Source organism: Lissotriton helveticus, chromosome 1_1, assembly GCF_964261635.1.
Source record: "Lissotriton helveticus chromosome 1_1, aLisHel1.1, whole genome shotgun sequence".
Classification (NCBI taxonomy): Eukaryota; Metazoa; Chordata; class Amphibia; order Caudata; family Salamandridae; genus Lissotriton; species Lissotriton helveticus.
This window is the reverse complement of record NC_136057.1, coordinates 129,640,762-129,656,622: the sequence shown is the minus strand read 5'-3', so window position 1 is coordinate 129,656,622 and position 15,861 is coordinate 129,640,762. Positions and strand designations below refer to the sequence as shown.

At 43.3% G+C, this 15,861-nt stretch overlaps 1 protein-coding gene across 1 annotated transcript in view; it reads left to right on the top strand.

The window, feature by feature from the left end:
* LOC144759902 (uncharacterized) overlaps window positions 1–15,861 on the top strand; it is a 197,229-nt gene that overhangs the window by 67,864 nt on the left and 113,504 nt on the right. Inside the window, exon 3 of the mRNA XM_078646507.1 lies at window positions 449–1,980. Within this exon, the coding sequence (XP_078502633.1) occupies window positions 480–1,980 (1,501 nt within the window). The 5' untranslated portion in view covers window positions 449–479. The remainder of the gene's footprint in view (window positions 1–448; window positions 1,981–15,861) is intronic.

Genomic DNA, 15,861 nt, shown 5'->3' with positions numbered 1-15,861 from the left:
TCTTTATATATGCAATGACATAAGAAGCATTTTGTAGATCCTGTGGAGGTTTGGTATGTTGGCGTGTGCTTCTGTCACTGAACCGAATATTGCAAAAGAGAGCTGTACATTGCAAGTGAGAACGATAGCGCAGTCTTGTCTGCTACAGTATTATAAACCTTCGATTGCTGCAAGGCAGTTATAATATTCTCTTTTTTTGGTAGCACAGTGTACAATTTGAGCAGACCAAGGAACAGACATAATGTTGGAAACACATTTCAAATCCGTGCGTTTCATAATATATGATCTATGTTGCGTTTATTGTGAAATTTAATGATTCCATTTTTTTCTGATTTTAGAATGAGCAACAGTCTCTGATCACACTGGGGTTGGTGAGACAGGAAGGAGTATTTTGACAGAGTTGTCCTGTGATAACATGTTGTCTTTCCTCTTTTCCTCTCCTCTGCAGACACTTGAGACTTGAACATCAATTTACCGGAATGGGGAGAAGACGGGCTCCAGAAAAGAAAGCGAAAGCGCAGTGTTCACGTGAATCCGTAAGAGCCACAGTCCCATCTTTTCCTGTCCTTGACGTCTCAGCTTTGAGATCCCGAAATGATGCCCAGAGGGACCAGGACAAGGAACTGCTGTCAGAGAACCTGCCGCACATTATCCTTTTATCCATGTTGGAAGAGTTGGAAGCCAAACTGGAGAACTTGATGAATACTGTGGAGGACGTACCTTCCAGAGTCGCTGGGCTGATTAAGAAAATCTGGATAGAAAAGGATCTAGGTTTCCTAGATAATGGTGCAGTGTCTTTGGAGGTGGTCTGTCCGGCGAGCATTCGAGATTGTGCTGTTAGCCAGTCTCCTGCGACACCTCAACCTGGTAGTCCAGGTGAACCGAGCTTGTGTCTTCAGTCGGTGTTCTCTGATGGGCATGCACCAAAGCAGGATTGTACGCTCTCCTCGCCAACTCATGTTCAAGTGCGTCCAGAGGAGCCAAGCATTTGTCTACAGCCACTGTTGCCAGATCTACATGGACCACAGCAGGATCAGAGCATGCAACCAGTGTTTTCAAATGTACACGAGTCACAGCAGGACCTGTGCTTTCAACCTGATTTTACAGAGGTACACGAGTCGAAGCGAGACCAGTGCTTTCAACCAGGGTTTCCAGATGTACACGAGTCGCAGCAAGACCAGTGCATGCAACCTGGGTTTCCAGATGGAAATGGACTACAGCTGGATTGTACTCTATCTAGGTGCCCTCATACAGATCCTCCAGGCAGATCACTGGGGACAAATCGGTGTCTTCAGTACGAATTTGTTGATGGGCAGACACCACAGCAAGACCAAAGCGTACAGTCAGCCTTCCCAGAAAAGAGAGAACCAGATGAGCCCCTGAAGCAAGAACCATCCCCATTGTCTGCTAATAGCTGGGACCAAAAACAGAAACTCTGCCCACACCCGCTATTTCCAGAAGGACACGAACAACAGCAAAACCACTGTATACAACCCGCGCTACCAGATGGGAAAAGACCTGATGATCACTTGGAAGAAGAATTGATGTGTTTTGATTTCCAAGATACCCAGGAGAACCGCAGACTACAACCAGTGTCACCTGATGGGATGTCATCAGACGAACACTTAGAGTCCTGGCTGTTTTCTTTCGGTGGTGTGGGGTCACAACAAACCCAGTGCCTCCAGCAACACCTATGCTTGAAGCAGGAACTTCCTCATGCGCAGGATCCAAACGTGAACTACGAGCTTGAACCAATGCGCCCTGAAGCACAGGAACCAGAGCAGAAAGACAAGCTAGAACAGACCTGTGCAGGTGCACCGGGTTCAGATCAAAAGTACAAGCTAGAACCTCCCTGTCCTGAGGAGCGGGGTCAGTCTGTGCCTCCATCATTCCTAGGACTGGATACAAATACTGCAGATGAAGACTCAATGGAGATAGGAAATACAAAATCCCATTTATTCCTTTTCGAAGCTACCCCAGGTATGTGTTTCACTATAAATGGACTCTCGGAGTGCAAATAACACATGTAACCTCTTCAAAATGCGTATTTTAGTAAGTCTCCGAGGGGATAATTTTGGCTTGGATGGAACCCACTGAGCGATACTTACCCCCCGAGTATGAGTACACAGGGTGCAGATGTGTCCCGCACTCTTCTCTGTTTCCATACAGGATGGCATCCTTCCTGTGCAGAAACAGGCCTGGTTATGGGACTCTGCATGAAACAAATAGGCCAGTAGCTCTTGTCCTTCCTTGTCCGTCCCTATTCCAGGCTGAGGAACTGGAAATAACGCTATTCATGGGGGGAATTACTGGCCAGAATCACATGTAATAGTCGGATGCAGGTAACGCAGTGGTCATTGAGAATAGCCGACATGCGCAGTCTAGAGAGGGAACTGTTTCTTGTTGCACAGTTACATTGGGTAAGACGCAGTCGTCTCCAGTTCCTGATATAAAAATCCTAGTCTGTATTCAACCTCAACAGCAGGGCTGACCAGTGATGTTCTGGTCACTGCAGGGTTCTCCAAGAGCGCACACCTCCTCATGGTAGACAGATACACTACGTGATTGGTTATGTCTCATTTGTGAGTTCACCACCCAACCTCTAGCTCAGTAAAGAGAGTTAATTGTTTTAAGGGAAGATAAAAGTAGCAATGTTCTCTCTACGAACAAATGGTTTGTCTCCTACCTACAACACAGAACTCAACAAATCAAAATCCAAAACGGTCTTTCTAACCCCACACCTCTCTCCCTTGGAGTCCCCCAAAGATCTATTCTCTCTCCCTCCCTCTTTAACCTCTTCATGGAACTCCTCACCAACAAGCAGGCATCAACTACCACCTCTACGCCAATGACACCCAATGACACCCAATCTATTACAAGATTAAAACTCACAATGACGTACTACACCTGAACAACACCCTCACCAAGTTGCAAACCTGGTTCCATTCGAATCATCTCAAACTTAATCCTAATAAAACAAAAATCATTCTCTTTTCCACTAAAAATAACCCCCTCCCCGTTTAATTCTGGATCTCTGACCTTAATGCACACAACTGCTCGCTCACCCTGTCCAGCTCCGTCAAATCTCTTGGTATCTCTGTCGACAACACCCTAACCCTTAACGTCCACATCAAAAACTCTGCTAAAGGAGCCCTCTTCACTCTCCGTCACCTCAAGAAAATCAAACCCTTTATACCCACCAATGACTTTAAACGTGTAGTTCAGTCACTTGTTCTTTCACATATTGATTATGGTAATGCCATCCTCAACGGAATCCCCAAGGTCCACCTTGCTCCAATCAAAGGGGTGCTCAACCTTGCAGCCAGGCTCATCACAGACTGCAAACGCTTCGATCATCTATCCCCGGCTCTCAAATCTCTCAAATGGCTCCCTATTGAAGGCAGATCTGCCTGCATTACTCATAAAGTCCTCCACCAAAACACTCCGCAGTACCTCTCAAAGAAACTCCTCATTGCGGGACCACACAACCTCTGAAAAGCACCAACACCCTCCTCCTAATCCCACCACTGCATAAAAAGAAATCCACTCAATCACGCTCCTTCTCTGGTAATGCCCCTATCATCTGGAATGCCCTCCCTAAAAACCTGCGCTGGAACCCCTCGTATTTCAGCTTCAAAAAAGACCTAAAAATCCACCTCTTCAATTATTATTGGGGGTCCTAACCTGTGACCTGCACTTGATCTCCAAGCACCATGTTATATTTGGCCAGTAAAATCTGTCCATTTCCTGAACATCATCTACCTAATTACCTGAAATGTATAGCTTTTGCCCCTGTTTACCTATTTGATTTGTCTTCATTATTCCTTAGCTACGTGTATGCCACATTGGCCCAATTATTATTGGGGGTCCTAACCTGTGACCTGCACTTGATCCCCAATCACCATGTTATATTTGTCCAATTATTTGTCAATTTCCTTAACATCACCTACTTAATTACTTGAAGTGTATAGCTCTTGCACCTGTTTATCTATTTTGATTTGTATATTTTGCATATTATTTCATTATCTTTTATCTACTTGTATGCCTTGTTTTCTTTATATCATCTTACTCATTTAAAGCGCTCTGATACCTCTGGGTCTTGCCAGCGCTATATAAAACTTTTTAAATAAAAAAAAAAAATAAATACAGCAGTATCCTGCCTCTAGCAAACTCTTTAACTATGTAAAATGTCATTGCATCATCACAGGTAACATGCTGAGTTTGGGTTTGTACACCCGTCGTGTGAGTTATGGATTGTGGTTCTAACCATAATTTGCAAATTTCAGGAGTTTGTTCGGTTTTAAGTATTTACCATGAATACACTTTACCCTTGTTTTTAAGTGAATTCCTGATTTTTTTTAAGGACCCATTGAGGTGTTTTAACAGAGCCAACTATAACTTCACTTTATCTTATTCAGTAAAAATATATTAGGGATAAAGTACCCCCTGCCGCAACTTAAAAGGATATTGCAAGTCAACAAGGTGTTCCATAACCATATAGAGGAACGAGGTAGAAGGCAGAGTTCCTTTATAAGGTTATGGAACTCTGAGGTGACTTGCAATAATCTTATAATATGCACCAGGTGGTACTTTATCTCGTATAATACATGGTCACACTATCACCTTTCCCACAAACCTTGGTGCAGTAGCTCCTACATATGCAGCAGCTAACATGTGTGCAAATATGAAGAATGAACATAAAACCTCTTGTGCAAAAGTAAACATAAAAACTGTTAGATAATTGTTGCAAAAGGATATTAGAAACAGTTCAATAAAAGTCCATTTAAAAAAAAGCTGCAGTAGCTCGGAACGTGTAGAAACATGCAGAAAGATTCCACCCTTCCTTTATCTAAGGAAACTAATAAACATATTCCCTCTGCTTCTCTTAGTAAGCTAGTTACATAAAGCAGAAGTAATAAAAGCAATGTTCTGTGTGTTGCTTTAAACGACTGCTTCAATTATGCTTCATGACTTGACCTTCCTTTCACATCAGCTGCTGGTGCTGGCAGCAGACATTGTGCCCTCAGAACTCGACTGTAATAACTTATCAAAGCCGAGTTCCGAGGTCTTTTCTTCATAATCACTGACTTGGTGTGTCACAGATTCCTGATTATAAAGAAATTAGAGACTGCCATTTATACAGGGATTACAGAATCCCATTCAATATATATATATATATATATATATATATATATATATTCACTGAAAAAACCATAGGTTATAGACCATATATAGTTAGGAATTAGCATTTACAAAACCTTGAAAATTCACTGAAAAAACCATAGGTTATAGACCATATATAGTTAGGAATTAGCATTTAAAAAACCTTATTTTACTCACACAAAACCATTGAAATTCCATATATAGTTAGTTGCACTAACTATATATCGCGCACTGCTGATGATGTCACATATTACATCATTCATGACATGGTCAGTGACATCACTGATGACATCACTGATGACATCTCAAATGACATCACTGATGACATCACTGATGACATCTCAAATGACATCACTGATGACATCATCCAGTGACTGTGTGTTTCTGTAAAGTTTAAATATGTTTTACATATTGAAGAATGAGTAGATGTATAAGTGTCTGGATGAAGCATTTAGTAGGTGGGTGACTGACTGTATGAGTGAGTGATTAAATGTGTCTCACTGAGTGCATGGGTTAGTGACTAAACTGTCTTAATTTGTGCATTATTATGTCTGTTGTTCTGTAAACTGCTGCATGTGTTGATCAGTAGCTATATGAGTAACTATATGGGTTATTGATTGATTGTCCAAGTATTTGTATGGGAGACTGAGTGTATGTGTGGCTGGCTGGGAGATGTGTGACTCTGTGCAGATCAATGTGTACTTGTATCAATGATTGTATAAGAGAGTAAGTATGTGTTAGTATATGTTTGAAAATGTAAGGTACTCTATGTTTAACTGTATAGATTAGAAAATGGAAGTGTGATTGATTCTTTACAGGACTGACTAGGTGTGTGAGTAACTCCATGGATGAGTGGCAGAGTGTGAGTGTCTGTATAGGTGTATGAGTGCATATGATATTTATTTATTTATTTATTTTTAGCAATTTTTAAAGCGCAAACAAATACCCGTGAGGGTGTCTCGGCGCTAAATTCATAGAACTCACTAAGAGATGTCGGGGGAGTTAAGGCGTAGGATAGTCATGTCTGAGCGGGAGGTTAGGAGGAGGAAAATAGCCATGTCTTGAGGCTTTTACGAAATTTTTGAAGCGTGGGAGCAGTTTTAATGTGGAGCGGTAAAGTATTCCACAGTTTGGCCGTGGCAATGGTGAAGCGTCTATCTCCCCAGTTGGCCCTCTTTGTTCGATGGACTTTCAACAGATAGGCTGAAGAGGACCGTAAAATCCTATGTTAGTGTTGTAAAGATGAGTGATTGTATGTATGAATGATTGTATGGGTGAATGAGTGAATGTGTGTGTAGACGTAGGAATCAGTGAGTGCGTATGTAGTAACTAGTATTGGTGTGTCAATGGTTTCAAAAATTATACTCTGTATTTAACACTGGGTGTAACAGAGGTTATATTAAAGTGTGAGGAGATGCATTGTATTGTCACATTAATGATATCATCATTGATGTGACCATTGATGTCAAATGAGATATCATCAGTGATGTCATTTGAGATGTCATCAGTGATGTCATCAGTGATGTCACTGACCATGTCATGAATGATGTAATATGTGACATCATCAGCAGTGGATTGCGGGTGCGCGATATATAGTTAGTGCAACTAACTATATATGGAATTTCAATGGTTTTGTGTGAGTAAAATAAGGTTTTTTAAATGCTAAATCCTAACTATATATGGTCTATAACCTATGGTTTTTTCAGTGAATTTTCAAGGTTTTGTAAATGCTAATTCCTAACTATATATGGTCTATAACCTATGGTTTTTTCAGTGAATTTCAATGGTTTTTTAATAGCAAATATCATAAGCTGTCGAATGTTAAGTACGTGGTAAGTGAAAACATTTTCGTGTTTATGCACACTGATCTGCTTTGAATGGTGCCCCCCCCTTATTTCTATTAGGAGTACTCTCTCTTTGCACATAGTGAAGGGTAGTTAACGCAGGCCTTTGCCCCCGTTGTAATACGTCGTGCCTGCTTCTCTCTCCATTTGATTGATTGTTATCCAAGTATTTACTGTTTTAGAATTGGTTCTCTTTGGTTCATTCTCTATTTACAAACAAACACAGAGTCGCAATACTCTGTTTAGTCTTTGCAGATAACGAAAAATCGTGTAAAAAAAAAAAGAAAAGGAATCGAGAAAATCAGTAGGCCACTAATGGGATCTCTTTTTGACCTCGCTAAAATAGAAACATTAGGAACAACCCCTCATGACAAATACAAAACTAGTGAAATGAACTGAACTCCACACAATGATGGCTGCAAAACAGCTCGGCTCCGCCACCCACCCCGCCCAAAATAACGATAAAGAGCGGCTGCCATGATTGGTTGCGGAATGGCCACGACGGAGCTACGAAATGGTGCTGCTCTCATGCTAACCCCAGCTTCAGTCTGAAACATCCAGAAACACTGTAGACTACCAATTCGATCAGTTCCGGTAGCGCCCCAATGTAACCCGGTAGAGAAGAACTAGCCCTCCCCTCTTTGACTAATGGTTCTTGTTGCCTGTCCCTTCTGTTGTCATTTAACAGAACTATTTAGCCTGCTGAAAGGGGTTGTGTTCCGACCGCTGGTTGGTGGAGACATTTTGACTATATTCTGGACCTGCGTTGTCGCGTAATGCGTCATATGACGCGCCGCGTTAGCGCATCCGGAAGTCATCCGGGGCGCGACGCGCAGCGCGTAACGTAAGCATAACAGGTCATGTGACTTGTTAATAAAACTTTTCATTGGTTCATTTTACTTTTCTTATTCTAATGATGAAAGGCTTGGTCATATGACCTAAAAATTACGCTTTTTATTACTTCCGAACATTATTTTTTCTTAAATATATGTTATAATGTTCCAGGCTAATGTACTTTCCCGGAAAATTTACAACTGTCCTGCAAGTAAAATATATTCTTTTTTCGAGAAAAAGAGCGTTTCTTCGTCCCATGACGGAGCCGTTGAGCAAAAGAGGGTCGACCTGCTGTCTTAGTCGCCGATACGCCTGAATATGAGATTCTTATCGATCACTTTATGTTGCAGGAATAGAAAACACAACAGCCCTTGACCATTTATCTTTACTGCGTTCCTTCGTATTATACCTTTTACCCTTCATGTAATTGGTCTGCTTTATTTCACTTGCCTTTTAATGATTCTAAAACAGTGACTATTATTAAAAACTTTACCAATGTATATACTACTACCATGTTTTCTTTTAAAAACCTTTATTGTGAAAATTTCATTATACAAATACGGGCCTATAACCACGTGCGCCGGCCACGGAGCAAACTGTAATCGTATATGATGAGTAGCAGGGATGTGGAATTCCTATAGCCCGACTCCCAGGACATATTGTTTGGGGTCAAGGGCAACAAGTTTTAATGTGTATTTTGTCCTTGGGACAAGTAGGCCCAACCCCTTGCAGCACAAACCCTTTGGCTGCCAGTTTGCAGTACCACATTAAGAATCAGGGAAGGGCACTGCCTGCAGTTCAGTTAATATGTGTGTGTATATGTTAATGCTGTTCATGGTTTTGTTTATGGTTTATTAATTGAAAGCCTTTATTTTTAGAGTGAGCGCTCTAAGTAAATGTAAGTTCTGATGCACTACTGACAGTGGTTCCAATATAAAAATGTGTACACACGGTTTCAAAGTTTAGCAATATGAGGTTATGCATATTGCTCCCAGAATGCTCTCTGATTAGATGCAATTATTTGCAGAAGCTTGAAAGCAAGATTAATGATTCTTTGCTTTCAATATAAAATGTTACCCAAAAAATGAAAGAAAAAAAAACAATTTGCTAAACTACTGTAAAATTTCAGGTACCATTTCTTTGCAGCATCATTTATTAAATGTGTTGATGCATGCTCGTATTTCCCAAAAATATTCATATAGGAAAATCAGTGTAACCAATTTCAATAAGATTATGGTAAACAAAACAAGCATTGGGAAAGCCAGTAGATCTGAAATTGGTGGTCAGCTTTTTATTTGGCATTGCGTGACTTGTTTTGGCATGGTTTTTGTAAAACCTTATTGATGTGAGAGCTGGCGGGCCCTCACCATTATAACAAACATTGATAAAAGCAAAAAATATTTTTGGTCTCAAAAAAGCACACGCGGCCAAATTAGTTACTGCCACTGAACAAAACTACTTGTGAAAGAGCAGACTGCTGTCACTCTCAGTGAAGCCAGCCAATACAGAGAGTGAGAGAGAATTTTAATACACACAAAAGGTCATGGTTAACGCCAGACCAAAATGTGGGGCCCAATTATTAAAGAAAGTCTCAAAAGTGAACCTTTGGTATATGTCCTTGCATTAAGTGCAGCTACATGGCTTTCGTGAATTCACAAGAATTTCCAGAAGTAGGGCAAGAAATAGTAAACCTAGAAAATATTTATTAACTGCATTTTAGCATGAGCAAATTTGCATGTGTAGATTTGCTCATGTGAAAACCGGAGTGTTTGCAAGTTCATTTTTCCTCCAACCACTTTTTTCCCAACTCTGGAAGAAGGTTTACATCTGCCTTTGTCAGGAGTGAATTTCCAACATTTCTCAGTATGAGAAAAGATTAGAGAACAGTTTATTTATTTATTTATTTTGAGAGTTTTATATAGCGCGAACAAGATCTTTGCAGATAACAGAGCGCTTTACAAAGGCAGGTGGAGGGCAGGGGAACAAGGGGGCATAGTGGGGAGGTAGCTCAACATGATCATGTACATAGCACCAATATAGTATATAACATAGTACCAATATAACGTATAGTACAGGTATGAGGTAGCAGGCATAGTTGGAGCGTAAGTCCTCACCAGGTTCATGTACATAGCACCAATATAGTATATAACATAGTACCCATATAACGTATAGTACAGGTATGAGGTAGCAGGCATAGTTGGAGCGTAAGTCATCAACAGGTTCATGTACATAGCACCAATATAGTATATAACATAGTACTCATATAACGTATAGTACAGGTACGAGGTAGCAGGCAAAATTGGAGCGTCGGCCATCCACTCGCTGTAAATAAACACGTGCATAGGAATGTATAGGCAATATCATAGCGCCAGACTGGTAATACTGTTCTTAATGTAAAACACGCGAAATTGTTCAAGTGTATTTAGCCATAAGGATACTTTTAACTTCTTTCTTAAAAAGAAGGGAGGAAGAGATGAGTCTTGTTTCAGGAGGAAGTGCGTTCCAGATCCTGGGCGCCATACCAGAGAAGGAGCGTTTGTATGTTTTTTCCTTCCGGAATCTTCGCGGTTTCAGCAGAAGATTGTTCGTGCTCCTGGTGGTTCTGGACCCACCTGAGATTGTCAACTTATGAGTGAGGTAGCTGGGTGATTTCAAGTGTATAGCCCTGTGCGTCATGCAGGCAATTTTCAGCTGAATTCTGGCTTCCAGAGGCAGCCAGTTCAAGGCTTTGAAGTCAGGAGAGATATGCGAATGCTTTTTTGATCCAGTGATGAGTCTTGCTGCCGCATTTAGTGACGCTCTTAGGGGTGCAGTTGTCGTTAGGGGGAGGCCGCAGAGGGCCACGCTGCCATAGTCTATGCGAGGGATGACTAGAGCTTGTACTGCTGTTTGGAAGTCTTTTGCTGGGAGGAAGGGTTTCAGTTTTTTCAAGGTGTTTATTTGGAAGTTCGCCCCCTTAGTAGCCTTGCTGATATGCTGCTGCATGCTGAGGTTTGTGTCTAGTGTTATGCCTAGGGATTTAGCTGAGTCCACGATGGTCGGTTGGACATTGAGTGCCGTTAGGTGCTTAAGCCATGTTTGAGCGGAAGATATTTTCGTGGGAGGTGAGATTAGGAGGAACTCAGTCTTCATAGCATTGAGTTTGAGGTGGTTGTCAGCCAACCAAGCTTGGGTGCTTCTGATCGTTGAATTCAGACTCAGGATGTCTTTGGGGGATTGTAACTTGAGATATATTTGAGTGTCATCGGCGTACATGTGAAAGTGTACATTGGATGCTTGTAACAGAGTGGTGAGAGGTTCCATAACTAGGTTGAACAAAGTAGGGGATAAGCAGGATCCTTGAGGGACGCCTAACGATACCGGTACTGGGGAAGACATTAGGTTTTTGCTCTTGAATTTTTGAGACCTGTTGTGAAGAAAGGAAGTGAACCAGCGAAGCACAGTCCCAGATAGGCCCATTCTTGATTTTAGGAGTTCGAGTAAGCTCTCATGTTTCACTGTGTCGAATGCCGAAGAGAGATCAAGAAGGATGAGGAGGCAGGTATTGTTTTGATCTAACATTTGGATGGCGTCGTCGATAATGTGAGTCATAGCGGTTTCAGTACTGTGCCCTGCTCTGAAGCCTGATTGGTGTGGGTTGAGGAGATCAAACTGTTCTATGTGCTTTGTCATTTGCAGTTGGACGCATTTTTCTAGCAGCTTGGCGAGAGTGGGAATGTTGGTAATCGGACGGTAGTTGTTTAGATCGGTGGGGTCGGCTGTTGGTTTCTTCAGTAAAGGTGTAACTTGACCAACTTTGAGGGAGTCCGGGATGGTTCCTTGTTGTAGTGAACTATTGATAATTTTAGTCCAGAGTGGGAGTAGCAGAGGGATGAAGTCTTTTACGGCGTTAGCAGGAAGAGGGTCAGTGAGGTGATTGGATGGTTTTAGAGTGCTGAGTATTCTGCCAATTTCTCCTTCAGAGTAGGTGTCAAAGGATGACCATGTCGCATTGTTTTTTAGTTCAATGGGTGTTATGCAGTTGGGTATTGAGTACAGGCTTGCGTCATTGCGGAGGTCTCTCTTTATATTGTCAGTTTTATTGTTGAAGAAAGCTGCGAAATCTTCACAAGAAGGGGTAGTGCTGATAATGTCGACAGCTGGGGGTTGTTCCTTAGATTGAGATCGAATTAGTTCGAACAATTTACTTGGACGGTTTTTAGCTTGGTCTAGCTGGATTCTGAAGAACTCTGACTTTGAGCGTTTTATTTTCCTGAAGTATGCATTTCTCTTTTTCCTAAGATTTTGAGATGCAATGTCGAGGGAATTGATCTCCAGGTACGCTCTGCCGATCGCATAGCCCGTCTCTCTTCATTGAGACTCCCGTTGTACCAGGGGTTGGATTTCTTCGTGGATACTCTTTTCAATTGCATTGGAGCGGCCTCATTGATTATTGTGGCCATGGAGTTGAGATAGTGGTCAGTTAGGACCAGCACATCGAGGTGTCGGTAGGGGGGAGTAGGAGATTGCAGCTGTTGGGGGGTAGAGAGTTTGGATTGAGTTTCCTCATGTCTCTTTTCCAGACTTTGGGCATGGCGTATTGCACCGGGATGAGTTTTACCTTTTCCTTGATGATGAATGTTATAATATGGTTGTCTGACCAGTCACAAGGTTGTATTGAGTCGAGTTGAGTGGTGCCTTCTTTGGAAATGACCAGGTCGAGGGTCGAGCCTTTGTCGTGTGTCGGAGTGTTGCAAATTTGAGTGAGGTCAGATGCGGTAAGGAAACTTTTGAGGCTGTTAACTACTGCGTCACTGCCATCATTCCAATGGAGATTGTAGTCACCAAGGTAAATTTGTGTGTGTAGCCGTCCTGCGTTGATTAATATTGTGTCCATGAGTTGTTGGGAGAAGACGAGGTTGTCCCCCGGGGGGTGGTACATGATGTGTAGCGAGCATACAGGTTTATTCTCACTGGTGACATCAAGGCAGAAGTATTCACAGGAGGTAAGAGAAGGGGCGGTGACTTTATTAATAGAGAGGTTGCTCTTGTAAATGCAGGCGATTCCGCCACCTGTCTTGTTGGGCCTGTCAAGTCTAGTGATGTAGTAGTTGGGGGGGACTAGGATGTCCATGATAGGATTGGAGGATTCAGTTAACCATGTTTCAGTTAGTATGGCCAGGTCAAGGTTCCAGTTGTTGAAAACCCTTAAAACATGCATGTTAGTTTGCACAGATCAAAAGGGCATTTCAACCCTGGAGCTATCGCTTACCACTACCTTCAGTCCCAGTATGTGGATCTGTGGAAACCTGGTAACATAAAGGGATTGCTAGTATTCCAACACTACTATGTTATGAGCCCTGGCATAATTGGAAAGGCTATATAAGAGCTCTTATATAATGAGATTGCTAACATAATTTGTCACCGCACTACATGGCACTAAAGGGACAAGTGGATTTTGTTCCAGGACAAGTAGATTTATGAAGCAACCTGCCCCATGGACAAGTAGATATTTTACTAAATTCCACACCCCTGTGAGTAGACATTTACACTGTAGAGGAACGTAACGGGCGGGCCATTAGGTTGCAAGAACTAAGTTGTCTAACAGTTACGGAATCGGTGGACGTACATTTTATAATTAAAATACGACAGAGCCAGTTACAATAAAATTATCTAGATATACATTTGCGGGCAAGTACCATGGGTGACGTTAATTCGAACTTTCAATAGTACAGTAATCAATAACACATCAGAACTTAATATCAATAGGGATGTCGAAATATTCAATCAATTCTCGTCCCCGCCCGCCATGTGCTTCAACTCTGCATACGTATCTCGTGATTTCAAGGTTCTGCAACCAGTACACAACAAGGAGTTACGAGTCCCATTTATTCCGGCGCCATTTTGGGCGAGGACGGGCAGGTCCAGGATATAGTCAAAATGTCTCTACCAACCATCGACTATGATGATGTTCATATGCTGTATTTATTAGAGTAACACTCATCTGTCCACATGAAATTAATTTGCCACAATCTAAACATGTCATTTTAATCTTTCCAAAGTTCTTCTAAATATTTGGGACCGTTTCCCTTGCCTCTGATGCTGTCAGTGCCACTTCTTTGATGAATGTACTAGCAGGTCAGGGGTTCTCCTCCAAATCTCTCTTTTATGCAGCACTATAATTAATTGGTGCCACCTCTCCATATGACGATGCATGGTATAGTTACCATAACTATATTTTTTTTCGGTTCCTCTGGAGAGTTCATCGTGGCAGATGAAGCGTGTAACGTACCGGGCATTTACCTTTTTTTGCATGTACAGGAAAGGAAAAAAAAATCGAGCGTCCGAGTTCTAAGGTGTCCCAGGGCCATTTTAGTGGACCAGGCCCAAATCCAAAGAACAGGCCGCCATTTTGAGAGTCCTGTTGCAGCCGCCTGTCGCTGTAGCATCAAGAGCAGCCGAAACTCAGCTGAATGGCAACTGAAACGGTAAAGGGGCGCCCCACTACAGCAGACGAGCCTCCACCTAGGAAGGCCCGTTCACGCCGCCTCCCCCCCCCCCCTTCGGGCACCCCACGCCGTTATTCGGAGCAGTATTGTAGGATGGCCACACCAGTGCGGCAACTTGCTAGACATCACCTCGGTGGTAACCGAATCTCAGCGCCTTGTGGGGTCTCCTCTTCAGAAAATATTCTTGCGCTACCTTTGCCCCATTCACACATCGGTCCGCTACTGACGCCATCTCACAGGCTAATGGGGCGCCCCACGCCGAGTTTCAGCATTGTAGGATGACCACACCAGTACAGCAACTTGCTAGACATCACCTCGGTGCCATCCGGATCTCGGCGCCCCACTGCAGATGAAGTGCCTCTCAACTATGAAACCACCACGGTGACATCTGGATCTTGGCGCCTTGTGCTGGTTCCGGCCTATTCACACATCGGTCCGCTACTGACGCCATCTCACAGGCTAATGGGGCGCCCCACGCCGAGTTTCAGCATTGTAGGATGACCACACCAGTACAGCAACTTGCTAGACATCACCTCGGTGCCATCCGGATCTTGGCATCTCAACGCCTAGTGGTATCTTCCATACAGAAAATATTGTTGCGCTGCCTTTGGCCCCATTCGCACATCGGTCCGCAACTGACACCATCTCACAGGCCAACAGGGCGCCCCACGCCGACTTTTACCATTGTAGGATGGCCACACCAGTACAGCAACTTGCTAGACATCACCTCGGTGCCATCCGGATCTTGGCATCTCAGCGCCTTGTGGTGTCAGTCAGAAAATATTGTTGCGCTGCCTTTGGCCCCATTCGCACATCGGTCCGCTACTGACACCATCTCACAGGCCAACAGGGCGCCCCACGCCGACTTTTACCATTGTAGGATGGCCACACCAGTGCGGCAACTTTCTAGACACCACCGCGGTGCCATCCGGATCTTGGCGCGTTGTGCTGCCTTTGGCCTATTCGCACATCGGTCCGCTACTGACGCGAACTCACAGGCCAACGGGGCGCCCCACGCCGACTTTCAGCATTGTAGGATGGCCACACCAGTGCTGCAACTTGCTGGACACCACCTCGGTGCCATCCGGATCTTGGCGCGTTGTGTTGCCTTCGGCCTATTCGCACATCGGTCCGCTACTGACGCCGCCTCACGTGCCAACGTATTTTCTCCGCATTTTATACCCTATGCCGCATAACAGGTCATGTGACTTGTTTATAAAACTTTTCATTGGTTCATTTTACTTTTGGTTTCCTAATGATGGAAGGCTTGATCATATGACCTAAAAACAACACTTTTCATTGGATGAAAACTTTTTTTTTTCCCAAACGATGAAAGCCCCACCTTGTTTCTGGATGTTTCAGACTGAAGCTGGCGTCAGCATGAGAGCACCACCATCTCGTAGCTCCGTCGTGGTCATTCCGCGAGCAATCATGGCAGCCGCTCCCCACCAGAAGCCTACAGGAGTCGGGGGCCCCCAAAACTTTTGATGAATCCTCAAGGCGGAGGGGACGCTTTCGAGAATGGGGTCCAA